Source organism: Dromaius novaehollandiae, chromosome 9, assembly GCF_036370855.1.
Source record: "Dromaius novaehollandiae isolate bDroNov1 chromosome 9, bDroNov1.hap1, whole genome shotgun sequence".
Taxonomy (NCBI): domain Eukaryota; kingdom Metazoa; phylum Chordata; class Aves; order Casuariiformes; family Dromaiidae; genus Dromaius; species Dromaius novaehollandiae.
This window is the reverse complement of record NC_088106.1, coordinates 11,424,230-11,451,227: the sequence shown is the minus strand read 5'-3', so window position 1 is coordinate 11,451,227 and position 26,998 is coordinate 11,424,230. Positions and strand designations below refer to the sequence as shown.

At 44.7% G+C, this 26,998-nt stretch overlaps 1 protein-coding gene across 7 annotated transcripts in view; it reads left to right on the top strand.

Annotated features, from left to right (window-relative positions):
• Nucleotides 1–26,998, top strand: part of MCF2L2 (MCF.2 cell line derived transforming sequence-like 2) — a 197,842-nt gene that overhangs the window by 16,514 nt on the left and 154,330 nt on the right. For 3 of the 7 annotated variants that reach the window (XM_064516663.1, XM_064516665.1, XM_064516662.1), the window contains exon 1: nucleotides 11,759–12,536. The exons of 2 other annotated variants lie outside the window; for them this stretch is intronic. In XM_064516663.1, the coding sequence (XP_064372733.1) occupies nucleotides 12,395–12,536 (142 nt within the window). In that variant the 5' untranslated portion in view covers nucleotides 11,759–12,394. Of the gene's footprint in view, nucleotides 1–11,758; nucleotides 12,537–26,998 lie in introns of those variants that run through there. 2 more of the 7 variants (XM_064516667.1, XM_064516664.1) reach the window with 1 other exon arrangement.

Genomic DNA, 26,998 nt, shown 5'->3' with positions numbered 1-26,998 from the left:
TCACCTGAGAATTGCTAGAGAAGCACAAAACATTATTTAATGCTATATTCGGTGAGGGGTCTGTTGGGACTGGAGTCCATAAATGGATGTGGAATTTAGATATGTTTTATTGAGATAATCTGTGCTGGTCAGCAGAAAGCATCTGCAGTGGGGTCGCTTGGCAGACTAAAGAGCAACTTCTTATCTCATAGGAACACTGCACCACTCACTTTTTGGTGATTTAAGTCTGTAATGCTATTGAAATCAAAAGCACTCTTCTTATTTAATGTTGGCTGAAGGTCTAGCCTCATGCGGATAGCGTTTAGTACATCCCAACATATGAGTGCTGGATGTCCCACTATCAGGACGCTTGTGTTTGGTTGGCGGGGAAGGTCTTTGTGGACTAGTGTAGTGTGGCAGAGAAACCCTTGCGCTCTCTTGTAGGACAAGTTATCTCGGGTGCAGCTCTGTGCTGTACTGCTTCTGGTTCTGAAGCTGATTTAGAAACCTCTTTTGCACTGTGTAGATATACCTGCATTTTGGCCTGTTTGGTCCCCGGATGGTTTTAGCCTTGTTGCCAAAGAAAATGAAGCTTATACGCTCATGTTTTGTCTGTCTCTCCAAGCTGGCTCTCTTCCATATGATTTTAGAAGCTCTTGACTGGTTTTGACAGAGGATTGAAACTCTCAGGTTCCTGTGAGTCTTGTGAAAGTAGGTTGTTAGAGCAGCTTGTTAATTTATCCTACTATTAAACATCACAGACTCAAGATAGGAGTAGGATGATGAAAACCAGTCATTGTGCTGCTTGGGGAGGGAAGGAAGAGGGCTGGGAGCATGGCTGCATGTGGTGAGGCAGCGTGCCTTGCAGCGCTCTGGTGCTTGGTGCGGAGTCTTCCGGCTGGGCAGAGGTGGGTGGAGGGTACCTGCTGCTGATGCATGGGCTAGCAAGTTACCTGTCCCTTTATTTTTCCTGTTACATACTGTCCTTTGGCATAATTTAGGAGATCACCATTGCTAGTACCTTATATCTGATGTGGCTGATGGTTTAGAGACAAAGCTGTAGAAAATAAACTGGGAATAGTGCTGGGGCACAAGCTGTGGTCAGGCATGAGGAAGGAGCAGCTCTGTGCAGCATCAGGCATTGGGCAGGACAAATTTGGACTGCCTGACTATAGGTGAGTGCAAGTGTCCAGCTGCCCTGAGTGATTGCCCTGATGGATACACACAGAGGAGAGTGCTGCAGCCTTTCCTTTGCTGGTGACCAGCGCTAAAACACTGCTCTGTGGGCAGATCCCTCTGGTTTCTCCCAGCAGTCCTGTCCTGGAAAAAAATAAGAATGTGTGCTTCACAGTTGTCATGCTGTTGTTTAGCTATAGGGGGTTACTCCTCTTAGGCTGACATTGCCATGTTTGTTTTATCCTCAGTTGCCTAGGAGGATGTGAAGATTGTCTTAGGGGATGTTAAAGAAGTGTTAGATGTGTATCTGTCAGCTGAGAGGGTCTAATCAAAGTCTTGGTGCTCAAAAAAGTTTAGATACAGGAGGCTGCTTTTTGTCCCTGGTGGACTGCTCAGAGTGAGTGAACCTCAGTGCAGACAGACATGCAGACAGGAAAAGATCAATAGTACCACCATGTGTAGTAACTGATGTTAGGTGTTTGAGAGACGGAAATAAAACATTGCAAATGCCTTTACTATACTTCGTAATGTGAGAAGATGTTTCTCTCTGATCAGCTAGCATTTGGCATGTGTCCAGAAGCCATGAGTATCAACAATCCTCACGATTCTTACAGATCCTATTTTTAGCCCTGTGCCTTTCTGGTTCTCAGTTATCTGTTTTAAATTATGGATTGCAACAATAAAGAAATGCTGCTTCCATGAGGGAGCGTGCACAGCTCCTCCTCGGGGAAGGAAGCCCTCCTGGTGGTCCTGGCTGCATGGATCTGGCTGCTGTCCTGCACTGCCAGTGCTCCAGTGGCTGGTTACAAGGGGGGAGAGGGGAGCGGAGAAGAGGGAGAGAAAGGAGAAGGGCTCTGGGTGCTAGCTAGAATCAGGGTTAGTGTCACACTGAAGGTTACTCAGTGTTAGTGGCAGAATACACCAGTACAGAGGAGAAAAGCATGTCCTCCTCTGTCCAGGGATTTTATTTTTCAGCACCTGCAATGCTGCTGGCAGGCAATGGCACAGACTGGAACTGTCTCCACCTCTCACAGCACAGCCTGGTTGGTGTTAAGGTAATCATGGTGTTTAGGAGCATGAGGGAACGGTGACCTGACCTGCCTGCCTGTTGGAAACTTGCACGGGAGGAGCCGACGGAGGGAAGACCCAGATGCTCAATATGAGTGATCAGTGTACTTCAACTTTATTAGGTGTGGTCTTTCTTTATATAGCACAGGACTAATCAGGCTCATACATATTGCAAAAGCTGAGCTCCTTATTGGTAACAGCAATTTGGTTTACCCAGCAACTTCTGCATTACATCACCCGCAAGTTCCCAGGACTAATCATTGATAACACCTTGGAGCCAAGGACAATGTGTCCTTGGCTCTAGCTGTTTTTACTCTCATACGGGACTTGGCTCACATCAACTGTGTGCGATATGCACTTAGTTCTGCTTCCTTTAGTTGTTCAATCTTCACATGACCTCTGCCCTCAAGCCAGTCCTCCACAATTCCCCCGTTTTTATTTTGTGCGAGAAAGACCTTTTTAGTTAATTGTTCAAGCTTTTGTGTTAAGCAGCCAAAAATCACTCTTACAGCAATTAAAACTAATACAATTATGAATAGAATACATAGCCCTTCTTTGATCAAGCTCAAAATCCAGGTACTCACATTACCAAACATCTTTCTAAACAGATCATCAAACCAATTATACTGTACGGTGATTCTCTGGGTGTGGTCCTTTAGCCATTTCAATTGCTCATAGATTGACTGTCCATGATCAGAAAGATTAAAACAACACATTCCTTCAAAATCCTCACACCCGCGTCCCTGTGCCAAAAGCAGAAAGTCTATAGCTGCTCTGTTTTGCAACACTGCATGTCTCAGGCTATCCATATCCTGTGACATTTCAGAGAGAATTTGTGTAGTAACATTTGATTGCTTAACAGCCCAACAAGCAAGTTTATTTAGATTAGACATGGCATGCGCAACTGCAACGTTAGGAGCTAAAGCTGCGGCGAAAAACCTTTCCGCAGGCCCCCATAATTCTACATCATCAGCGCAATCTGAACCTAGTTTTTTCAATTCACGCTTGCCTCGACGATTCTCACTTCTTCTATGTCTGATTGCTGCAGTCAGATTTGACCAACGCTGATCATGTAAGTCAGGGGCGAAGAGTGTCCTAATGAGTTCGGCCAGCGTTGAAATTTTTTCTTGAATAGTTCGTTTTGGTTGTAACGGTGGTGCTATCCATTCTAGTACAATGGGTTCTGCCAACCCTCTTTTTTCCCCGTTTCTATTTTGTGTTGTGTAATGGCTCCCATTAGGTATTGTGGGCCACATAAAATAGTAAGATCAAGTGGCTGATTTTCCAGGCGTCGGTGCGTAGCACGCGTAGTAATTAGCGATGCAATTTCCTGGAGTACCCGTTGCTGTTCCTCTGTGAGCGTGACGGCAGCCGCTGGGTCTGTTCCCTTCAGCAAGGGGCGTAGCAGATTTAAAAGTTCATTAGGAATGCCGACAACCGGACGGATCCATTGGAGGTCTCCTAATAGTTTTTGAGCATCATTGAGTGTTCTTATGTCAGTCCTGATTGTCAATTTCTGTGGTCTGATGGTGGCATTCGAAATATGCCAGCCTAGATACTGCCAGGGGCTGGATTCTTGTACCTTTTCCGGGGCCACTACAAGTTCCTTTTTCTTTAATTGTGTGATTAGATCAAATTTTTGTTCAGGAGAAAAAGGGTTTTTTTGTGCCAACAATATGTCGTCCATGTAGTGATATATCATGGTCTCTGGCCACTGTTGACGTAACGGTTGAAGTGCCGCATCGACATAGAGTTGACAGAGGGTTGGTGAGTTTCGCATACCCTGCGGTAGTACTGTCCATTCAAATCTTTGGTCTGGCCCCTCTCTATTGATAGCAGGGAGTGTAAATGCAAATCGCTGTTTATCATCTTCATGGAGGGCTATGGTAAAGAAACAGTCCTTTAAATCTATGATTAGCAGGTGCCAGCCTTCTGGGATCATTGCTGGGCTGGGTAACCCCGGTTGTAAAGCACCCATGTCATGCATCTGTCTGTTTACAGCACGTAGATCGTGTAAAAGTCTGTATTTGCCGGATTTTTTCTTGATCACAAATATTGGGGTATTCCAAGGGCTGGTAGATAATCTTAGATGACCTTGTTTGTACTGTTCCTTTACTAGTTCATGTGCTTGAATGAGACTTTCCCGTTTAAGCGGCCATTGCTCTACCCACACAGGCTGATCAGTCCTCCAGCTGAGTGGGATTGGGAAAGTCCAGGCAATGGCTGGTGCTATAAAGGGTGTTCCGAGGTAAGCACCATACCCATCTGGGCAAGGATATCGTGCCCTATTAATGCTTGCACTCCTTCAGGTAGGGGTAAAATGGAAACGGAGCAATTAACCACCTTGTTCCCTATAGTCCATTGTAGCATCGATGATTTTCGGGCGAGGGTGACCCCGCCTACTCCAGCTACCGTGGAGCTGGTCTCTCGGGTTGGCCAATGCTGGGGCCAAATCTTAGTGCTAATTATTGATACATCCGCTCCAGTGTCCAATAAGGCATTAGTGCGTATAGATTCTTCTTTATACTTTACAGTCACGGTTTGTCGGGGCCTTTGATGCATTCCGACAGTCAGTAATACTACACTTCCAGTGGAACCAAAAGCACCATAGCCTCGTGGTTGCTCTTTCGCTGGTGCCACCCCTACAGTCAGGTGGGGAAGCGGAATAAGCTGGGCTATTCTCGATCCTTGCGGTATGTGCATAGGTGGAAACATTGCTGAAACCACAATTTGTACTTCCCCGAAATAGTCCTTGTCGATCAATCCTGTCAAAACTTGTAATCCTTTCATTGTAGCGGACGATCTTCCAATCAGTAAGGCACCTACTGGCTCATGATGATTAATAATTACTGGTCCGTAGACATTCGTCCGGATTCTTGTTGGCTTTGTATCCAATAAGGTGGCGTCTACTGCTGTTGCCAAGTCCAGCCCGAGACTCCCTCTGGTGGCTGGTCGAAGACAAAGGGGTTCATGGCGTTCGGAGTGGAGCTGGGCGCCGGCTGAGGTGGTTGTGTTAACTGCGGGGGTTGCTGAGTTGTTGTGGTGAAGGCCGCCTTTTGTGTCGTCGCGGGGCGGCTCGTCCCGCTTCTCCGGGCGTTTCCCGAACCAGCCTTCCAGCAAGCCGCTCCATCATGTTTGTTGCTTTTGCAGTTGGGACACCATACTCTACTAGCTTGGCATTCTCGTGCCGATCGTCGATCAGGGGGGGTATTTCCGCCGGGGTTTTGCAAAGGAGCAAGGGCAGCGAATACCTGACTTTGATTCTGTTGCATATTATCCTGCAACGCCTGTGCTTGCTCTCTCATGCTCTCTCCTAATTGTTTCACCGCCTCTACTAGCATAGCTTGCGGTCCTACAGGTACCTGCGCCATTCTTTCTAGCCCCTCCTCAATAGTCCATGTTCCCGGGAGTGTGGCTAAAATACTACGCGTTGAAGGGTTACTATTCTGTATTGCACATTGTTTCAAGATAGTCCCTTTCAGGTAATCTGGTACCCCTGCTGCTTGTATAGCATTGGCTACTCTGTCAATAAACAAGCCGAAAGGCTCTTCCCGGCCCTGCTTTATTCCCATATAAGATGGGATACCCCCCTTTTTTTCTTTTCTTTTTTTTTTTTTTTTTCTTTTTTTTTTTCTTTTTTTTTTTTTTTTTTTTTTCAAACTGCTTTTATTAGTGGTTTCTGACCATTAATATCATAGAGAAAAACTTATTTCACATTGATAGCCTGAGATGGGTGTCCTCAGATAACTGTGGCCAAAGGAAGAGGAGAAGGAGGAGAGGAGAAAAAGGGGGGGGGGGAAGAGAGAGGGGGGAGAAGAGAGAGGGGGGAGAGAGAGGGGGGGGAGAGAGGGGGGGGAGAGAGGGGGCGGAGAGAGGGGGGGAGAGGGGGGGGAGAGAGAGGGGGGGGAGGGAGAGAGGGGGGAGGCGCTGAGGGAGGAGGGGGGATCTGCCGCATGGTCAATGTTGCTCCTTTTGGCAGGCCTGTGTTCCCAGACCCTCCCTGGGCAATAGTAAAGGTTCGAGGGGGGTGATGGGTATGGGAACACAGGGGACACCTCTGCATGCGGGGGTTCCTTGAACCCATCGGGGCTTCCCAAATGCTCCGCGGCGGCGGCAGCTACCTTTTTTTCTTTTTTCTTTTTTCTTTTTTTTTTTTTTTTTTTTTTTTTTTTTTTTTTTTTTTTTTTTTTGAGGTGCGAGAGCATTAGTAACTGCCCTCCACGGCTTCATCAGCTTTTTTGCTGTCTTGTTGTCACTTATTACTTCATCAAACAACTTGTCCCCAAATTTTTTCCATTCAGTTTGTTCAAACACGGTATCTGGGTTAACAAAACACCCCTTAGCCACTCCGTCAGCTAATAGCCCTGGGAGTTCCTTATAACATTCTATTCCTTGAGTACCTCGCTTTTCTAAAAAGCATCTTAATAAATAATAAGCCGCTTGTCGCGCCGTGGTTACTCACGTACCGTTGCAACCTTTGCAAGACCTGCGGCGAGACTTTCTGGCAGGACCCCGTCTTGTCCTGGGCACGGACCCCCTTTGTTTGTGTCCTCTCCACCTCCTCTGTAGCTCTGGCACGTAGACCCCCTTTTGTGTCTCGTCGCCTTTAGCACAGCAGGACCAGCTGTCTCTAGCACTCTGTCGACTCCTGAGTTTTTAATCACCGAGTCCCTGACCGGCAGGGTCCCTGTTCGGGCGCCATTTGTTGGAAACTTGCACGGGAGGAGCCGACGGAGGGAAGACCCAGATGCTCAATATGAGTGATCAGTGTACTTCAACTTTATTAGGTGTGGTCTTTCTTTATATAGCACAGGACTAATCAGGCTCATACATATTGCAAAAGCTGAGCTCCTTATTGGTAACAGCAATTTGGTTTACCCAGCAACTTCTGCATTACATCACCCGCAAGTTCCCAGGACTAATCATTGATAACACCTTGGAGCCAAGGACAATGTGTCCTTGGCTCTAGCTGTTTTTACTCTCATACGGGACTTGGCTCACATCAACTGTGTGCGATATGCACTTAGTTCTGCTTCCTTTAGTTGTTCAATCTTCACATGACCTCTGCCCTCAAGCCAGTCCTCCACACCTGCCCAGTTTTATTGATCACAACTGTCTCAAAGCTGCCTGGTATCTCTGTCTCATCTGTCTGTCTTGTATTCATCTGTCTCTTTCATTTTATTCCCCAAGAACTCCATAAGCCAAGAGCTGTACTCTGATGTGCTGCACAGGAAGGCTCTTAACCTCACTTGTTTCCCTAGGTGTTTTGACAAAAACTGGATAACTTTGCAGTTAAGCCTAAATCCGGGATCCAGTTGCACTTTATCATCATGCCAGTTGCAGGTTGGTAATTTGGGGAGTCTCTTGGTTGATCTTGCCAAACGGATGCCTAGCAGGACAGAAGTGACTCCTGTTCTTGCTGATGGATGCTTAGCTGCAGAGGTCAAGAGAGCTAGATAAAATAAATGCTGCAGATGTGGCAGCAAGTCCTGTCCATTGCTTGTTCTATGAGGACTCCACTCATCTCTTGGCAGCGTCTGTAATCCAGGGAAGATGGTATTGGGATTTTTTTTGAGACAATGATATTTGACTTGCCCTGGATATCCATGAGGTTCCAGGTCCAAGATGACAACACAAGTTTTCTGGCTAGGTTGTCTTCTGATCTTCACTATGATCACTCCTGCTTTTTGGCAACTTGTATGGGAATAAGCATGCACCAACTGTGACAGAGTTAGCTTCCCACTGCTGAAGGTGACCAAAAATGTTTCCTTGTCAGTTAGGAAATCACTTTAAGCCGATCAGCGTAATGAGATTCTGAAGCCATATGGTACTGGAATTAGTGCCTTCTAGTGCAGTAGCCGTGTGCTGTAATTGAAGTTACTTTTAGCATATAGCATTGTTGCAACAGCAGAGATTTCTTTTTCCCCTCCACTTGTTCCCTTAACTCAGGACTTAAAGCAATGCCTGGGATGCAAACTTTTATTAAAAAAGGAGGGGGGGGGCGAGCTGTTTTTGATTAGTTGGAAAAAAAAATGTTAATAGAAAAGACCATTTTGGGGTTTCTAGTAGAACAGTTGCTACCTGTAATGGTGCAAAGTGCTGTTTGTGCCCTGAGAATGGACCTTCATTGCAAGCTGTTAAAATGCCCTGTGGCTTATCAGATTCATAACTTGGCCAGCAGGGAAAGCAGAAAGGAGGTCAGAGTTATATACAAAAAGGAATAGTATGTTCCAGCATACCTAACAAAGAACAATTCAAACTTCATATTGAAACACTACCTAGAAAATAGGAAAGCGTGAAGCTTGGGTTTCAGGAATTAAATGTGAATTTTTCTAGATTATATGTATATCAGAATCTTTTGTTAATAACAGCAGTGGATTTGGATTACTTGTTTTTCAGCCATGTAGATTGTGTGTGCTGGGAGCTGTTTGTCTTCGTGTATAAGTAAAACACTTCTTGCCGATTTCATTGTTTCTTTGGCTTTTGAAATGATTGTAATTTTGATGGTGGATGGGAGAGGCAATTTTGTTCTACTCTAATAAATTTTCTTGAGGGGTCTTACAAGGCTCTGTCAGAAAAGGGATGTCCACTTTCCTTCAATTTTAATGACTCTGTGGGTAAGTTGCAAATGGGGAGTATTTTACAATATTTTCCAGCTGCCTTATTTACACATGCAGCAGGGGCAGACTTCCTTCCTCCTTCCTCTGGCAAATGCATGCTGTTCCCAAACTCAATTATTGACTCTTCACAGGAAATGTGGTCCCTTGGCACCGACAACATTGAGATACAGCGTGTTTGCTGCTTGGGTCTGTGCTGACCAGTCATACTAGCCCTTGGAGCACTGCTTTCTTGGGGCAGAAGCAGGTTGCTTTGAGAAGGGAAGGGGCTTGAACTGATTTAAATGACTTTAAATTTGGCCATCCTCTGGCCACAGAGGATGGTGCTTGCTGTCATTACTGTATTCCTAACAAAGCTCCAGTGCCAAGGTGAACTGGTATTTCTAGTGAAACTAGGAGCTAGTACAAGTCCACTGGCCATTCCAGTTAATGGTGGCTGAGAATATCTGGGTTTTCTTCTTGTTTCTGACAAGACTTTTGCATCTTTCCTTGCTTGTTCATTGGCAGGCTAGCCCTGATCATGTTGTTGCTAGGTGATGCAGACAATTCATGAGCAGAAAATGTCCTCTTCCTTAGCTTTTTCAAACATTTAGGTATGGTTGTCTGGAGCAACAGGAAAATAACTCCCTTTACTCTGTGACATCTCTGGAGACAACTGAAGGCATGCCTGTTTTCTGTAGCTGCTCTCTCTACTATGCTCTTCTGTGTGCAAAGTACAGCAGCTTGCTTTCAGTTAGAATAATTTGCTTTAGTGAAGAGGAAAATTGGAAAGTTAAATTATCTATGAGGAAATGCTGGTGGCATTTTTGGTAATATACTACTTTATTCCTGCAAACCAGCTGTTGCTGCAGCTCCTGGGCAGATACATCAGGTGCAGGATGTTATAGTACAGAGGAAGCAATTTATGTGGTAGGAAACAGTGCAGCTTTGTTGGAGCTCCCTTGTCAGAGATTTCTGATCATGTCAGAAGAAGCTGGTCCAGCTGCTTGTGAAAAGTGAATGAAGTCAACTTACTTCAGAATAAACAGATCATTCTGTCATCCATCCTAGCCCTTGCACCAAGCACTTCATCCCTGAAGGGAACCTCCTGTGCCCAGTTGCTAAATGTGTAGCAGATACAGTCAGCTTATTTTTGGTTTGGAGCTGGGTAATGGTGGGGGACCCCAGGCATCACAGGTGTTTGTTTAGCAGTGGAATGGGTCAGCATCTTCTAGGGAAAGACTGACCCTTAAATAATTTTGGATAGTCTTCCTGATGTGCTGTGCTTTCCAGGCTCGCACTTATGGCTCACTTCTCTTTGCATCCCACTTTCAGCACTGAGCTGCCTCCCTCGCATCTGAGTGTCTCGCAGAGCCTTCTGTTGCTATGCCACTTGTGTACCAGTGGGAACAGAGTATGCAAGGGAGGATGGCAGACAAGTGTCTTGTCAGAAATGCTGGATGACTCTTCCACATTGTATGTATACATGTGCAAGGTTTAAGTGCTGTTATTCTGTTATTCTGTGTATGTGTGCACACAGCATATAGAGGAGCTTATTTTCCAAGGTACATCATGTTTGTGTATGGAAGGACATCTTGAGCCCCTGAAATGAAAGAAAAGCTGTGAAGAGGTCAGAAGGGCTTTAAGTTAAAACCTCTGTGCTCTGTTTCCAGTTCTCTTAGCTCATGATGCAATGCTCTGCAAACTCCTGCACCACTATTTTCCCCATCTGTAAAATACTGCAGTCTTCTGGCAGTTTCCCTATGGAAGCTCTAATAAATGTTTTACAGATACCAATGAATTGGGTCACCCAACAGCTCAGCAAGTTGTTGTCCCCATTTTGCAGACAAGGTAGCAAAGGCAAAGAACAGGGAGGTGATGAGCTTCATGCTGCTAGAAACCTAGGGGCAAGGGAGCATAGATCTTTAAGATTGGGGACCCCCTTTATAGCTTCCTGTAACCAAAAGGAGAGGTCCTGAGACTACCCCCTTCCCAGGCCTGGTTGCTCTTTAAATGCCTGGTCAGTTTGTGTGCCCTGGATTAGGGAGCTGAACCAGCTCACTGGTTGGAGAGTGCTGGAGCTGGCAGGGGGAAGCTGCAGAAGTATTTGGAGTGGGGGAGAAGTAGGGCTGAGTTGATTTGTGTGCTTTAACCACCAGGCATTCATGCTTTTCCATCTCCTGGGTATTTGCTGTTTCAGTAACAGTATGATGGTAGGCTTTTTTCCCCTGGGCATCTTTGTCCTTCTAATGCATCCTCTGATTTGTGTGTTAAATAGGTGTTGCTTTTCCCACTGATGTCTAGGGTTCAGCTGTGATCTGAGGGGACCATGAGCTGAACAACACTGGATGCAACTATGTGAAGTGCCAACTCAGTCAGTAGTGCTTGAGGTAGAGAAGGCTAAACCTCTCCTAGCCTGCTGATAAAATCCTTGCAGGAAGCTTGTTCTGCATGCAGGTGCCTGTGGCTGAGGTCTGGGTTGCAGCTCAACCCTGGTTCATTAACTTCACATCTTATTCTTCGCACTGTCACCAGTACTGGCCTTGTGCCTCTTTGTGCATCTCCTCCTGTGCAGTCCCCCAGCATGGAAGGACCCTTTTTATTTCACTGCACCAGGCCTGAGCTGGCTCTGCGCCCAGATCCCTGGGTGCCACTTACTTCCGCAAGGCTCTGATCAGTGTTGTTTATTGCAGGAATAGTTAAAAGGGCAAAAAAGTCAGCCTAAACAAATACCCAGCACCTTTGAAGAGAGACTCCTAAATATATATTCCAGATCACTTGTTTTGGTGTCAAACTGAAGGATCCAACTTTGTAAAACTTGTGTGTGTGGGGGGGGGGGGGGGGGGGGGGGAAGGGAGAGATGGTGGTGGCTGCTGCACAGCCAGCAGAGTATGTCTGTGAGTAATACTTCCCTTCTGTCCTCCATTTGCTGCTTGTCCTTTAGATCATCAGATCTCTTGAGCAGGGACTGTGCACCACAGCAGAGGGCTTTCCTGCTCAGTTGCAGCCTCTCGGCACCCCTGCCAGACATATGACTAATTAGTTGAGCAGCTCTGCAGAGCAGTCTCCTTGCATGGTTCAAGCCGAAATGCAAGAGTAAAAAGCCCAGTGTCAATAATGAAGAATCAGAGGACCATACGCCTGAAAGGGACCAGAAATCATGAAGGAAGACTTTTTTAAAGCAAAATTCTTTGTGACCATGTCTGACAGTCTCTTTAAGAGGCATCCTGTGATCTTACAGCCTGCTTCTGGAATCCTCTCACCTCATCCTAGCTTATGATACAGCTTTAATGGTAAGGAAGGGCACAGGCTTGTGCTTAGGTTTACAGCTTTAGTTCTGAATGAGAGAATAAAGTAAACTGATATTGAGAGCAAGGAGGGAAGAACAAACACAGTCAGTAAGCCTATAAAAGTCTTAACCAATTGCAATGGCGAACATCCTGCTGGCGATGGTGACCTTGAATGAACTAAGTGGGATAAAGTCACCAGCCTGGACTGACGGCTGAAGAACCAGGCTGGATTCCAGCAGACGAAGTGAGAGCACGTTCCTGACAAGAGTCTCCTGTGCTCCGGCAATGGCTTCTTGGTGTCAGAAATGTGGACAACAGGTGCCCAGGAATCCACCCTTCACTGGTGTCCGAATAACAGAAGGAGAAATGAAATCTTACCATGATTTTATAGGAACGTGTATTAAGCTGGAGCGCATGGCAAAGAAAGGTATGTGCAGCATCTTTAACAGAAAGAACATCTTTTCTTAGTGGTAGCTGCATTGCATTCCTCAGATTTGTGAAGAGCTTATTTTTCTAATACTTCCTCCAGGGAGTCAGTGATGTAAATAATTTAAAGAGGGTTGGGATGGGTTGGGATCTTAACTGCAGCATGACTGCATTATTTGACTTGGCTGTATGTTTCTGGGATATTTGCTGTGATTTGACCTAGAGGAGGTTAAAAAGGAAAGTTGGACTCATTCTGAATAGATACGCATTTCAAGAGGGTGTTAGGCACTGAGGTTTCTGTATATATGTCTGGAGCTGGTATTCGTTGTGCATGTAATACCCTTTTGAAGCCGATGCAAGGAGATGGGGCATTGGGTTTCATGACCCAGTTGACCCTGTCACCCCATGCTCCTGAATTACAAAGCAAAAGTTCAAAATCTTCCCCATTGTAAAGCTTCTGGTTTCATTCTCCCCACAAAAGAAACTTGACCTGCCAAGGTTTTGTGCTCTGTGCGAGTCAGGTTTGCAGGATAGTATTTTGGATTGCTAGTATAAGATGCTGATGTCCTGGCAATTTTGTCAACTGCATGTAAGCTCTGAAGTGGAGCGATGTTAGCTGAGTCCTTGCTGTTGATTATTTAATCACATATTGAGATAGCTGAAACATTTTTGTCTCAGTTCTCAGTAGAGAGAAAGATTAACCAAAGAGCCCTTTGGTTTCAGTTGTTCTGTTGATTTGGATAAATGCTTAGCAAAGCTTGAATCCAGAAGCATAACATTTGCTAGTACGTGACAGAAATCTCAAAGCATGCAATATGATTGTGCTTTCCATTGAATTGTTTGTTATGATTTAATTAGTTCTTCAGCAAAACTTTTTTCAAATGGCCATGGTCTGAAGTGGCTTTGGTTCTTCCTTGATGAATAATATTTGGAAATGCGTATTTGAGAGTTGCATTCAGTGTGGAAAACTGAGAATATTCTGCAGAAAAAGATGTGGACCAGAAGCAGGTGATCTTCTGGCAGCTGCTGCTTACAGTAAAATGGAGTTTGCAAATGCTTCCTTTAACAGAGCTCTAACGCACAATGAGAGGGTTTGAAAACTGCAAAGCCAGCTCATTGCACTCCACTTTTATCTGTGTTATCTGTGCTGATTTAGGGGCTCAGTGCCTACCTATGCATTGTAATATTTGGTTGACCTTTTGGCAATGCAGTTTCCAGTTGCCTCCTTTCTAGGGAGACATTCTGAGTTCAGTGCAGCCTGGTAAAAATGCCTGCTATCTGAAAAAAGACAGAACAGAATTATTCAAGGTTCTCTGCTGAATTTGTGATCAGGGAGGTTCCAGGCTGCTTACAGCTGTGGAAACCTGTGGCCTATTGGAGGCAGCTCAGGCATCTGCTGCTCTTTTTCTTCCTGTAGGTAGACAGGGGAAGACACTGGCAAGAGCTTTGCCATGGTTACTGTTCCCAAGGAAACACCTTCCATGCCTTTCGTGTTGAGAGACGACCTGGCATAATATTATGGGCAGAAATTCCTTAAAATCATTTGCTGCAAGAGCATGGATAGCATTAACTCTGTCCGAGCCTGTCTCTGTTTTGTCAGATAGGGAGCATCTTTGCTGCTCACTGGGCCACAGGAAGGGCAGTGTTAGGTTATTGTGAGGGGCAAGATGCCTTCAGCCACATGTTAGAACATAATTGCTTGACCTGTGGAAAATATACCAGCGACAGCTCTTGCTGGGTGTGGTGATCATGTTGGACTGGGGCTGAGACACTGGCAAGGTGGTAAACAAATTGGTAATAATGACATTGCCTGGATTCTTTCCTCCTGCTCTGCCACTAACCGTCTCTGACCTTGTGCTCGTCTCCCTGCTTTGTCAGGGGCAATGGAGAGCACATGCAGGGAGCTACAGCTGCACTAACTGAGGCAACGTGGCTGCAGTTAAGACTGCAGTGGCAGAGTCCTTTCCTGTTGGGGTTATAGCTGAGTGGCCCAGTTCTGTTGCCTTGTGTCCTACAAGGACTGAGCAGCCTCTCTGTTCACTGCTGGAGCATGACAGAGAAATGCACTATATCTTTTTCTCTGGGGCTGATTTTTTTTAAGCTACTTTCTGACCCCTTGAGATCAAGCTCTCCCCACCCCCAGGCAGGCAGTCTGAATTTGCCCATTATGGTAGGAGAGAAGGCATGAGACCAAAGACAGACAGGAAAGGCCACAAGGAGAAATGCTGCTGGGACATATGATACAGCAGGAATAAAAGGCAGAAGTTCCTGTGATGCTGTGGTATTTGCTGAGGAGGCAGTATCTTTCATTCTTCTGTCAATCTGTTAATTCCTAATAGATGGTTAAAAGGTCCCTTATCGCTTCTGTGGCTATATTTTAAGTTACAGACCATGTTCATCCTGGTGTAGCCAGAATTGAATTTAAATACCTGCATGTACTCAGATCTCTGCTGTTCCCTTGGTTTAATATCTGTGGCAAAGAGAGCTGCAGGTAACTCACCTTCAATCAGCAGAACCCCATAGCAAGCTGGGCTGTACCATGCTAACCCAGTACCTGGATCGTGCAAGTTCAAGGCTTTCTTTGAGTCAGTGATTTGTTTTGAGGAGTGGCTGTAAGTGTGGTTGTGGTCTCCTGTTCTGAGAGAAAAGTAGAGAATGCTTATGAAAATAAATGTTAGTGTGGGAGCATGAAGAGCAGTTTCCCAGGGGCTGTGAGTGATGATTGCCCAGAGCAGAGCACTACTGCCTAATAGCGATGAGGGAAAGGGTCCCTGACTCCCTGCAACAGGCAGAGGAAGGACCTTGCTGTATGAGCTAAAATTTCCTTTGGGGTGTGATGTACAAATGGTGCTGTTTTGAGGAGCAGTATGTAGCACTGAGACTTGCTGGGAGCTACAGCTGCAAGGTGCACATAGCTGAACATAACCATGGGGAAGGAACACCCAGAAGGTGAGACAAGTGTGACAGGGACTACAGTCAAGAGTTGATCCTTCTTACAGTGCTCTCAGTTCCTCATAAAAAGAGATCCTGAAGCTGAAAGCAAAACATAGCCTCTTGTCAAAAAATACGTCCTTCTTGGACATACAACCTCATATGCCCTTTCAGCAGTGGTGTAACAGTTATTCATGCCACCTGGCTGCTGGTTAGTATCTTGTATGCTTGAAGATGCCTCATATCAAGAAGGTGCTCTGTGTTCAGGCCCCTCTGTCCCCAGAAGTCCTTAATTAGCTTGTCACAAGATGTCTGAATCTGCTAATGGGACCATGCTGCTACTAGGCCTTGACATGGATGCATGAGCCTTTGCTGACTGGCCCATGTTTCTGCAGGCTGAGGAGCTTGAGGCTGCATGTGGCTTATGTATCTTTAACTGAAAAAATGTGTTCTTGTCTATGCTCAAGGCTGGTGGCTGGGTAAAAGAGGGTAATGAATCTGCAGACACCAAGGAGTAAGCAGGTCATTACTGAGGCTATTCAGGATTCTACTGTTGCTGCAAAAATGAGCAAGATCTCTTCATCAGTGGGCCAGAGGCCTGTCTCTTGAGCTAGCAGTATTTGTTTGCGTCCTTCCCTAGGACAGAGGAAATCAGCAATTCTGACTGTCCAGCAATCAAAGGCACTTGTCCACTGTCCTACTGCTGTGTCTCTATTGCAGCTGGAAATGAAAAGCAATTCTTCAGATCTATCTGAAGGAAGAAAGACTGGAATACGAGGAATAGTTTAGAGCAGCTAAGGATAAAACCCATCTTTTCTGGGGCTATCTCCAGGAAGAAATCCAATCTGAATAAGACAAGGCTGGAATTTCTTGGAGGACTTATTGGAGCTGCTCCTCCTGCAGTAGTGAAATAAATGAGGAACATTTTCCTTCCCTTTGGTCTCTTTACAAATGTGCTGCTTACTGAAGAAAGTATGACTATCATGTCAAGAATGAGATCTGCAGTACCTGTGTAAATAGGAAGTACTTCTAAACCCAGTAAGACTCAGTTGCAGTCTCTTCATGCGTTCCTCAGAATTTTTCTCTTTATTGGCATTCAATATCTATTCCCTTCTTTAATGAAAAAATCTGCCTGGGGAGCCTGGGATAAGTCAGCAAGTTTTTTTTCAGCTGGCTAACACTGCAAAGGAAATAACTAGAATAAAAATATTGTTTTTCATAGGGGTTTTTATTACAAAAGATTGTTATCCTAGATGCCAGTCTCTCTCTCCACCTTTTCCCATTGATATGCAGCCTGCTCTGTTCATGTTGTACAATACTGAACCCTGTCAGCAAAGTCCAGAGATATGGCAGAGAAAGCAGCTTGATAGCTTGATTTCCATTTGAAGAGAGTTTTGAGAGATAAGTACTACTGAGAAGATCAAGAGAAGAAATTCTCAGAGGACAAGTTATAGCAGAAGCCTTCTGGGTACTTATGTTTTCCCCTTCCTCCCACAACACCAGAACAAGAAGCAGCTCTCTGAAATGGAAAAGCATTAAACATGGATGATAGACAGATTGCTGTAATTGGTAATGTTTTGTTAACTTGTGGGACTTATTACCACAAGATCATAGCTCAGTTTGCTTTTCTGCATTGCCTGAACTGCAGTGCAAATTGCCTGGGGAGAGGATCTTGGGCAAAAATAGTGCTCAGTGTGATGGGAGGTTGGGGAGAATCTGTAGTGCAATGTTCTCACCCTGATTCTGCTCATGGAGCTTCTCTGAACTCAGACACGTCTGCCATGCAGAATCCCTTTAAAAGACCTGTTTTTACTATGTAAATATATTGATCTTGTGTATGAATTGTTGCTTCTTTATCTGCATTTCTTTCTGTGCGTTAGCCTGCCCAGTGAGGTTTCTAAGTCCTGGACTCTTCTCCTTAACTCTCTGGACATTGGATAGTAGAATTGGTGGTGCTCAAATAGAAAGAAGGATGAATAAAACTTGGTTATAGCAGCCCAGCTTCCTATCTATGGATATTTGGACTATATGAGGTTTTTCATTTCACAAATTTTTGACCCTTTTAGTTCATTCCCCTTCTCAAGGGCAAAAAATCCCCTACTCTTTTGCAGCAGCAAGAAGTGATGACCCAACATGATTCCTCCCCCCGACACTTTTCTAACCCTAGGTGTCTTAGCAACTTTCTGTTCTGCTTCGAAGCAGCACCTTATATTCAGAACATGTTCCTATGAGTCATTAAAATGGGGGTTGCAGAGTTCAGTCAGACTGTGTAAACTCTTGAGTCATTGCCTTGACACTGTGCAACTGTGGGGGGCCTCTGAGGAGCAGCGGTCTACATGACTGGAGATCTGATTATAAAACTTGTATGCTGCTAATTGGCAAGGTCATCCTCTGCTAGCATCAGGAAGAGCTGAGCTGAGAAGACAAAGGGCAGGAAAGATAGAGGAAAGGGATCTCTAATATTTTTCCTTTAACTTGTACAGGTTGACTTTACCACTAGACTCAGAAGGAGTGATCTTCCAGTAACAGGATGAAAGTGGGGGAAGCTCTCCAATTTTTTTCATAGACATAATAAGAATCAATGGGCTAGAAATTAAAGTGAGAGCTCTGAAACAAGCCTATTCCTTTGCTTTAGGGGGCTCCAAGGGAAGCAGTGGATTTGCAGTTGCCTGGAGTCCTTACATAAGTTTAAAGAGATTTCTAAAATGCTCATTTAATCCAATTTCTGTGAACTTCTTGTGTATTCAACAAGTCAAACACAATGAACCAAGCTGTCCCTTCTGGTCCTGCAGTGAAAGATCTGGGAAGATGATGCTTGAATTAGTCACTTGGGTATGAGCTACTCCTTGTGTTTTTGGAGTGCTGCACTCAGAAGTGAACAGATAGACATTGTGGGGTCAAATGCTCAGATGCTGCAGTGTATTTCAGTGAAACTGGGGTGAATTAGACCAACTGAGGATCAAGTCCTTGAATTAAAAAAAAAAAATTTTTTTTTGTATGTACTGCAGATGCTTATCAGTAACACAACTGGAACATCAATAGGTGCTACTCTATCCCATATGCTGGTAGGACAGTATTTGGATAGTGCAAAATATTGTTCTAGTGAGACAGGTAGGACTAAGCCTTTTGTGTCTACCCTGTTAGATGGCAGACACATCCTACAGATGCACACTGAAGTTATCTTTACCAATTATACAGAAGAAATGTCTGATACTTAAAAAAAATAACACTTGTAAATCTAGTTTATGAAACTGAAGAGGCGATGCCTGCTGAGCCTTCCTCTGAGCATGGCTGTGGATTGAGAGGAATTCCCCGGTGCCCCTTTTCCTGTGGGTTCATTCCTGTTCTTGCCTCACTCCTGTGTAAAGTTAGTCATTTAAGTTTACTTGCAGAGTAGCCTTTAGTCTGATTTCCCAGCTGGATCTGCTGTTTTGCCTGCAGCATCCTCTATGTGCAGGGGTAAGATGCTCTCAAGTATAGTGATACATGGTCCAACACACTTACCACAGATGTGATACTAGTCCATAACCCTTCAGAGGGTTCCCTCTGCTCCTAGAGCGGACAAGTCTCTGCTGCCCGGGAGAGGGCAGTGCACTATGCGAGACCTTGTGTGATGAATTCTGCTGGGCACTGGCTGCCTGCTCTGGGGCTCGCACTGGAGGTGAGCTGGGCCTCTGTGCTTCATTCAGCTGTTGTCCTGTCACTGTGTGTCAGCAGCACCAGGAGCCAAATATCCCTTTGTGCCTCTGCAGCCTCCCCTCTTGAGAGCAAAAACAGCTGGAGACATTTTCATGTAAAGTGGTTTTGTGTGAGTGCTTATGTCAGTATGGGCAGCAGAGTAACATTACATATGCACTACAGCTGGTAAGTTCATTTGTTTGGCATGTGATTCAGAGGAGGCTAGGAGAGGAAAGTGCAATGCAGCAGTGTATTGTATCTTGTTGCTCTCCTAGTCTGTCTACGTCTACCTAGTGTCTGTCCATAACACTGTAGGTGTCTTGAGGTCTAATATGTATCCAGTATTTAGCATGGTGATGCTCTATTTAGTCATTTGGCATTTGTCTATAACAACATGGTAAAACTAGCTGAGTTTTACATGTAATACTATAATCAGTGTGATAATCTGTGTTTGTTGGCTAGGCAAATGATGGAAATGCTGGCTGTATTAGCCCTTAGAGACCCACTCCAGTAGCTTGACCATATGGACAGCTCTGGTCTGCTCCTCATTTTACAAGTGGGGAGCTGAAGGTTGCCTGGTGACCTGGAGTCCCCTCCCTCTGCCTCGGTTTCCCAGTCTGTAAAATGAAGGACACTTGTCTCTTGAGCTGGACTGATTGCAGGAGGTGTAGAAGCAGGTGTCACTACTGCCTCATGCTTCCTGGGGGAAAGACGTCCTGCTCTGCTCTAGGTAGAGCACCCTTTATCTAAAGCTGCTGAGCTGCTAAGGTTTACACTAGCAAAGGGACAAGTTTATCGATAAACCTGGTACCAAAGTGATGATCCACGACTGCTTCAGTCACACCAACGTGAAAGCACATGTGTGCTTTAGTCACTGAAAACTTGTGTCCTGAAGCATTTGTTGAACTGGGGACTACCTGTGACTAATGATATTATTCACCTGTTTAAGAGCTGTCTTCAGGTTTCCAACCGGATTCATAGGTCTTGTGCAGTATTCTCCTTTGCCTCTAAATAGCGCTGTGCTGTGGGGAGAGGGTGTGCCCTGGGGCTGGTGCTCCAAGATACTATTTGCAGCAATGCTGTTGGTTTTCCTTGGCCCTGAATACTCTGCTATTTAAAGTCATTTTAATGAGAGCCCTTTCCATTCCTTAGCCTGGGCAAGTGAATCTGTTTTGTCTCTGTTGGGATTTACCTTAATTTATCCATGCTAAGCTGCGAGTGCCTCTAAGCATCTTAAGGAATCTGCAGGATCTGAATGGGAGCTGCTGGGCAGGGAGAAGCCAGCTGTGCCTTGGGGAGGGTTAAAGCCTAGGTGCGGTGCTTGTCAGAGGTCCCCTCTGTGGTTTGTGTAAAAGCAGTTACTAAGCAGTTTGTGCCGTCTCCTCCAGAAGAGCGTCAGCTCTTTGCAGTGCTGGTTAGGTCCAGGACGGCTTCCACAAAAGGCTGCCGCTCCCCATCCCTCCCCTCTGCCTCATGCGAGCTCATTACCGCAGCAGGACTCCAGGGAAGGCAGCCGGAGACACGGGAGGGCACACGCTGGCGCGCGTGGCCATCTGAGGGCCCGGCAAACCTTTGAAGTGTGGGGTGGGGTTTTTGCTTGTTTTGTTGTTGTTGCTTTTTCTGATGGACATCTGAACTGAGATGGTGGTGACAGCTTGAAGACTGCCGGAGGGTGGCCGGGTCTCTTCAGACAGACAGGTCGGCTATGAGCAGCGTTTGTCCTGCTACCGAGATGGGTATACAAAGCACCGCTGGCGGCCGCGGTGGCTGCTACGGCTCAGCGTTTGTCTCCAGGGGCAGTAACCAGGGTCACATTTTTGAGCCAGCTGACCTCTGTTCGGCAGGGAGCAAGAGAGCAGTCCTTTGGCTCCCCAGCCGAGTGGTCTCTCATGAAGTAATTACGTGAATGGGCTCTAAAATGGTTTTGCTGGAGGCAGTAATTCAGAGCAGAGCCAGGGGCTGGAGTTCTTTAAGATGCCATTTGAGCTGTGAAACTGTCTGCTGGCAAGCTCTGGGGAGGAAGGAGTGTAGTCTGCTGTCCGGGCTGCCGTATTTTGATTAGCTTAGTGTCAAAGTATTACAGTGAATGTATTTTAACTGTGCAGTTGGCTACATGTGAATTTTGTTATCTTTGATGGATTTTAACATGTCAGTGTGGAAATGTGAAATCTTCTGTTTTGCATTCTGTTCTCTGGGCAGGAATTTGTGCTCCAGCAATCCAACATTGCTGTGAAGCAAGGATTTTTGGAATAAAATGAACTTTTCTTCTCTGGCAAGGATTAGAAACCATCCAGAAGTGCTTCTTGCTGAGGGACTAGACGATGGGGTGGGTTGTGCTGTGTTAAATCTTGAAGGTGCAGCTGAGATTGGACTCTGCTCTCTAATGTCTTTAAATCAGGGAACTTTGTCTTGTGGGGAGCTGAATATAACATCCCCTATATCACATCCCCCCCTTATGCTCTATAAAATTGAAAAGTGTTTGTCTCTTCCCCCCCCCCCCCCAGCCTGTTTGCTATGCAAGTGATGTGGGATGGTGTGTTGTTTTGTTCTTTGCTCATTATAGATGGCTCATAATGTATGGAGAAGGCTTATTAGTCAATATCTCCTGTGATTTTACACCAATACTTCTACAAATATCTTCTTAACAAAGGATTAGATAAAGTGACCTGAAACCTGAAAAGTGGGTGTATGCTTTAACTTACTTCTCATACCAAAACTGAATAGTTGTAAAATACTTAGTGTGTTTACAGATGTATGTTTCTACACACTGATGTGTTTGTGTACAATATGTCAACAGTAAATCAAAATACTGGTTTACTTTCACTTTTTTCCAGTTGCCTTATCTGGGAGAATGATTTCATTCAGTATGTGAACTTTCTGGCTGTCTTCCATCGCTTTAGATTAATACAGGTTTAAATGTGTAGCAAAACAACTCTAAGCATGTGTACGTTTCCTCTAGTTTCAGCATGCGGACTTACCTTTTCCGTAAGCACAAGCACCTGCATGAGGGGTCTGCTCAGCTGGCAGCAACCTGAAAGTCTGGATCCAAAGCTTGGGGGAGGTTCAGGTTTGGATCCAAAAATGTGCTTCGCTTATCTTTCCGATGTAAAGAAAGAGCATGCTAGACTCCTTTTGACTAACACTTGCAAAGTCCGTACAGTTTGCTAACAGCTGGTGTGATTTGAGAGGAAGTGTGAAGTTTCCCTCTTATGTAATGGAGATGTTGACATGCAAATAACAGTAGAAATTATAATTCTCCCCACTGTCCCTGCCTCCTTGATGTCCACCTGTCTGGAGAACTTACCATCTTACCCACACAGCATTCAAATGTCTTCTGGAGGTTGCCACTAATGATAGTACTTTGAGCCTCTCCTGCAACTTTCATTTAGTGATCTCCAGGGTTTGCACCTTTATGATTGTAAGATTTTTCCAGTTACCACAGAGGCCCAAGATACCTAACTTAGAAACTTAAAGTGAAGGAATTTCCAGTTGGAAGGATATGATTTCAGTTCTTTGTAAACAGCTCTCCTTTCACCACCATCAGGTATCGCCATGGTAGATTCCCAACAAGGTATTTTACAGGAGGGCAAAGTACTTGCTTAACTGAAAGTCTGTAACCATCCTCTGAGCATGGGAAACCTCAACCACTAAACAGGTTTTCCATCTGACCTTTGCACTCCTGTGATTTTTATGCTAAAAGTGAATGCGAAATTTAGCCAACAAAATGAACGTAAAAATACGATGATCCAATGTAATTTGAGCAAACTTTGCTGAAAAACTTAAAATAGGAAGAAATAGTTGATTTTGCCCTGTGTTCATCATTAGGCCACTTGGAGCACAGTGGAAGTGCTGATCGTGATTAGGCATAATGAAAGGGGAAAACTTCAGAGCAGATGTGCTGTGCTATAGAAGAGCCCATCAGGTACCAGTTCAGCATCTGCCTGGGTAGGCACTGAGGCTCTCAGACATTTGAGCCCTCCAGAGATGGGTATGCATTTTTAACCTTTCCCTCTGTCATGGACAATGTTTGAAGAAGCTTGCAAGGCAGTTCTGTCCACACCATGTCCTAGCTCTGTCCCCCTTCCCAAGGGATCAGAGCATATCTGCAATGCATCACTCAAGAGTCGACAGCTTCTAACCTTGCGTGTCTGGATTTCCACCGTATTAGCATAGACAAAGTTGGTTTTCTTCTTGCAGTAGAAACAGGAAGGCTTTAATCTCACCTCCAAACATGGATGAAAACTCAACAGTTGGTGAACTTTGCTAGGAAACTTGTTTTTAATGAGAGTAGAAATTGTATTTAAACAAATACACTTTGCAGGTTTTACAATGGTGCTTGGCTAGCAGATGATCTGAAAGAGGAGATGACGCTAGTCACCTACGCTGTGGTTTGGCTATTGCTTTAAGCTGATTTGTGTGTGATTTATTACCAAAAGAGGTAATCCTTGCCTTGGCAGTGTTCCCTCCCTGCACTGTCAGGGCTAGCACTTGTACCCTTTGAGCTCCTTTGAAGAGAACTGACCCAGTTAAGACATAATCCTCTAAAAATATTGCTTCACTTTTATTTACAATATCTTTTTTCCTGACTTAGTTTTCAGTTGACTCAACTGGGGTTAGCAGAAAAGTGGTGGTGGGAATATGCAGAAGGATAAGGAAAAGGATACGATTTCTTTTCTGTTAGCCTGATTTATATTTTTTTAGTTCTTCCCAAAGCAAACATTAATCTGTAGTGTAGTCAGTTGGTATCAGTGAACTGATCTTGCTGTTTATCTGTTCAGGCTGAAAGAATAAATTTTTTGAAAAGTAAACAAAGGGCACAAACAGTGAGGAAGGGAAATAGAATTCAAAAATAAAAAAACCCCTTCTTTCTCTGGTATAGTAACCTCATAGAGTGTTTTTGGCTCTTAGGAAGGGAAACTGTTTTACTTGAAGTGCTTGCACTGGGAATTCTGGTTGGCCAGAATATTTTAAAATCCTTTAGCCTGTTCAGACCTTATCAGTGATGACATGCAAGCTTATGTCTCCTTGGTGTATGGAGTGTTTAATTCCTGATACCTGACTTAGCTCTGCTGTACCCTTTGCTAGGTAGGTGCATGGCTTGATGTTGATGGCCTTGGAGATGATTTGAACTGTAGGTGCTTTGCGTCTTAAACTCTGGGTTTGTGTTTCCTCCTGGTGTGTTTTAGGAGGAATGAGAAAGCCCAACAGTCATCATTCAGCTCTTCAAATGAAATCTCTGGCCTTATGCTTCTCCCTACCTAACTTTTAGCATGGTAGCAGTCAGAATTTTCCTCAAATCCACAATTTTAAATAGAACAATTTTAAACTTAAATTGCCTCTAAGCTTGCCCAGGGTAGAATCAGGCAAGCTTGCTTCACTCCACGGTCTCTTCCTTTCCTTCTCCTGCAGCATAATAAAAAGTGAATTACATACTAAGCCATCATCAAGAAGAGATGAACTTTGCTCTGGAAATTTGTAACCTATTATTCCAAGATTAGTGACTTCAGATGGGGGGAGAAGCGGTCCCCTCCTGGCCAGCAGAAGGCCAGGCAGTTGTAGTGTTCAGTCACTGGAAAACAAAGAAACCCCAGTGTCCTCTTATGGCTGGTTGCCTTTTGGTGTCTTTCATGGAGGAATCAGCACTGCTGCGTCAATCTGCTCAGCACAGTCGCGTCTTTCACTCCAGCAGGTCGTCTTTCTGATGCTCTTGGAAACCATTAGTTGCCATTAGCATATAAAGTAGCTTCTCTTTGCTCAGAAAAGGGTGGGGGGGCATAATACTATCCTCGCTGCAGCTTTTAATCAGCTGCTGTTGGCATAGCCCAGAAGGCAGCAATCTGCGGGCTGTGCTCCAGGCCTGCTGCAGGAATACATACAGCTGTGGTGAGAAATAAAATAGGAGAGTGTGTGTGTGTGATGGGGGGGACCCAAGCATATTTGATTTTTGAGTGAGGAATCATGAAGTGTGACTGAATGGCTTCCCCTTAGAGCTGGATAGCGCAGTTAGAGTTAGCCTCCCTAGAGATCTGGGAGGGGGGAGAGGCGGTGTGAGACAGATGGCTATAGTAATTGCTTTTCTTTCTCTCCCCCTCAATAGAAAAGCTTGAGAAACAAAACTGCGAGGCCCAATTCTTCTGCAGTTAAACCATGGATGTGGTGTGCTGTTTTGTAGGGGTTTTTTTAGGTTTTTTTGTGCAAAGACTTGGACAGTCTCTGCTAGGAACTAAATATACACCAGTTTAAGAAGAGAGCCAAGACAAGACTGATTTGTTTCCTCTATTATCATGTTCTTACTCAGATTTTAATTGTCCCGGCAAGTTCAGTTAGCTGAACTAATGAACTCCATGGTGTGGGCAAAGATTTGACTCTTGCAGCCTGTGTAGGGGATTGGTATTGCTTCATATAACATTGTTTGATCAATTAAGCTTTTTCTTTTTTAAACTTGAGCAGCTGTGTATAACTGCCTCTTCAATTAAAGTTAAGACTGCAAGAATAACTATGCAGAAGCTGGGAAATGCCCGAATTAGGGTTGCCCAGATAATTCTGTTCCAGTCACTCAGCTATTATACATTTTAATATGGTCTTTATTTGCATGGTCATACGCTGTTTGTGTCAGAGGACAGGACTGGAGTGACCTGGGGTTGCCAGATCTCTGCTGCAGATATTAATGTGCAATGAAGTAAGACAACGGTTTTCAAGCACCTATGACTTGCCAACTTCCTAAAACTTTTGGAGCCCTGTGCAGTGAATTAAAACACTCCTATCAGCAGCAAGATTTTCCTGAAGTAGTCTACGTGCCCGTAACTGTTAGCAGCTTCATATGTTAGCAGCTCATGTCAGCCTAAAGCAGGGTTTTCTCAGCTGTGGTATGTGACCCACAGTAAAATGGTATATTGCTTCTGCCCAAAAAGCTGAACACCACTTCCTGCGTCTATGTGGTTTGTGGTGTACAGGCAAAGAAAGCTACTGAGCCTCCTGGGATAAAGGCTAGTGGGAGATATGAACAGATGAATCCTCATTAACCCTAAGAAAAATGTCTTGATTTTAAAACAACCAGACCTCCTGTATTTTGGGCTGCATCTTTTTGGTTTACTTTTAAGAATTTTTTCCCAACTTTTCTTTTGGTCAAAGATTAAACTTCTCTTACCAGCCCCAGGTAATTATGTGATTCCAAGGACTGAGACTTCTACTGCAATTTTTGTACGGTAATGGTGCTATGAAATCATGACTACTGGAGAGTTAGTACCTTAAGCACTGGCCTAGGGAAAGATGCAAGCAGGCAAAAGTTACCTTGTCTGCAGTTGGCTGCAGATACTGGCATTTTCTAGCCACCTGGTCTGATTTGCCTCCTGGGCTCAAGAGAGTCCTTCTCATTTCCTTAAACTTCCTTGCAGTCTCTAGTTTTTTCTTTTACGCAATTCCTTTTCCCTGTATGTCAGTGCATGAGCTATACTCAATTACTAGAATGTCTGATTCCTAGTCACCAAATGTATTTTATACTACCTTTCTCATCTGAACTTCTCCCCTGGGTATTATGGGGAACCTCATGTGCCTCAAAGGAGAGAGTCTTGCCCAGTCAGGGTACTTGATGAGACTTAACTGGCCTTTGGCAGTTCTTGTTTCTATTACTTCATCTTATTATGCCACAAGATTCCTCTGGTAAGAAAGGGATCTTCAGAAACCAGAAACAAGCTATTTTTAAAGCAAGATCATAAACAGTATGGATTGGGGGGAATGTTCTGCTCAAGACTGGTTGATACTAATGATGCCTTCACATTGGCAAACATCAAAAGCAAACTGCTGTGCTGGTAGTTTTTGTTGCCTTGGAGCAATGAGTAAGTCTGAGATGCTACA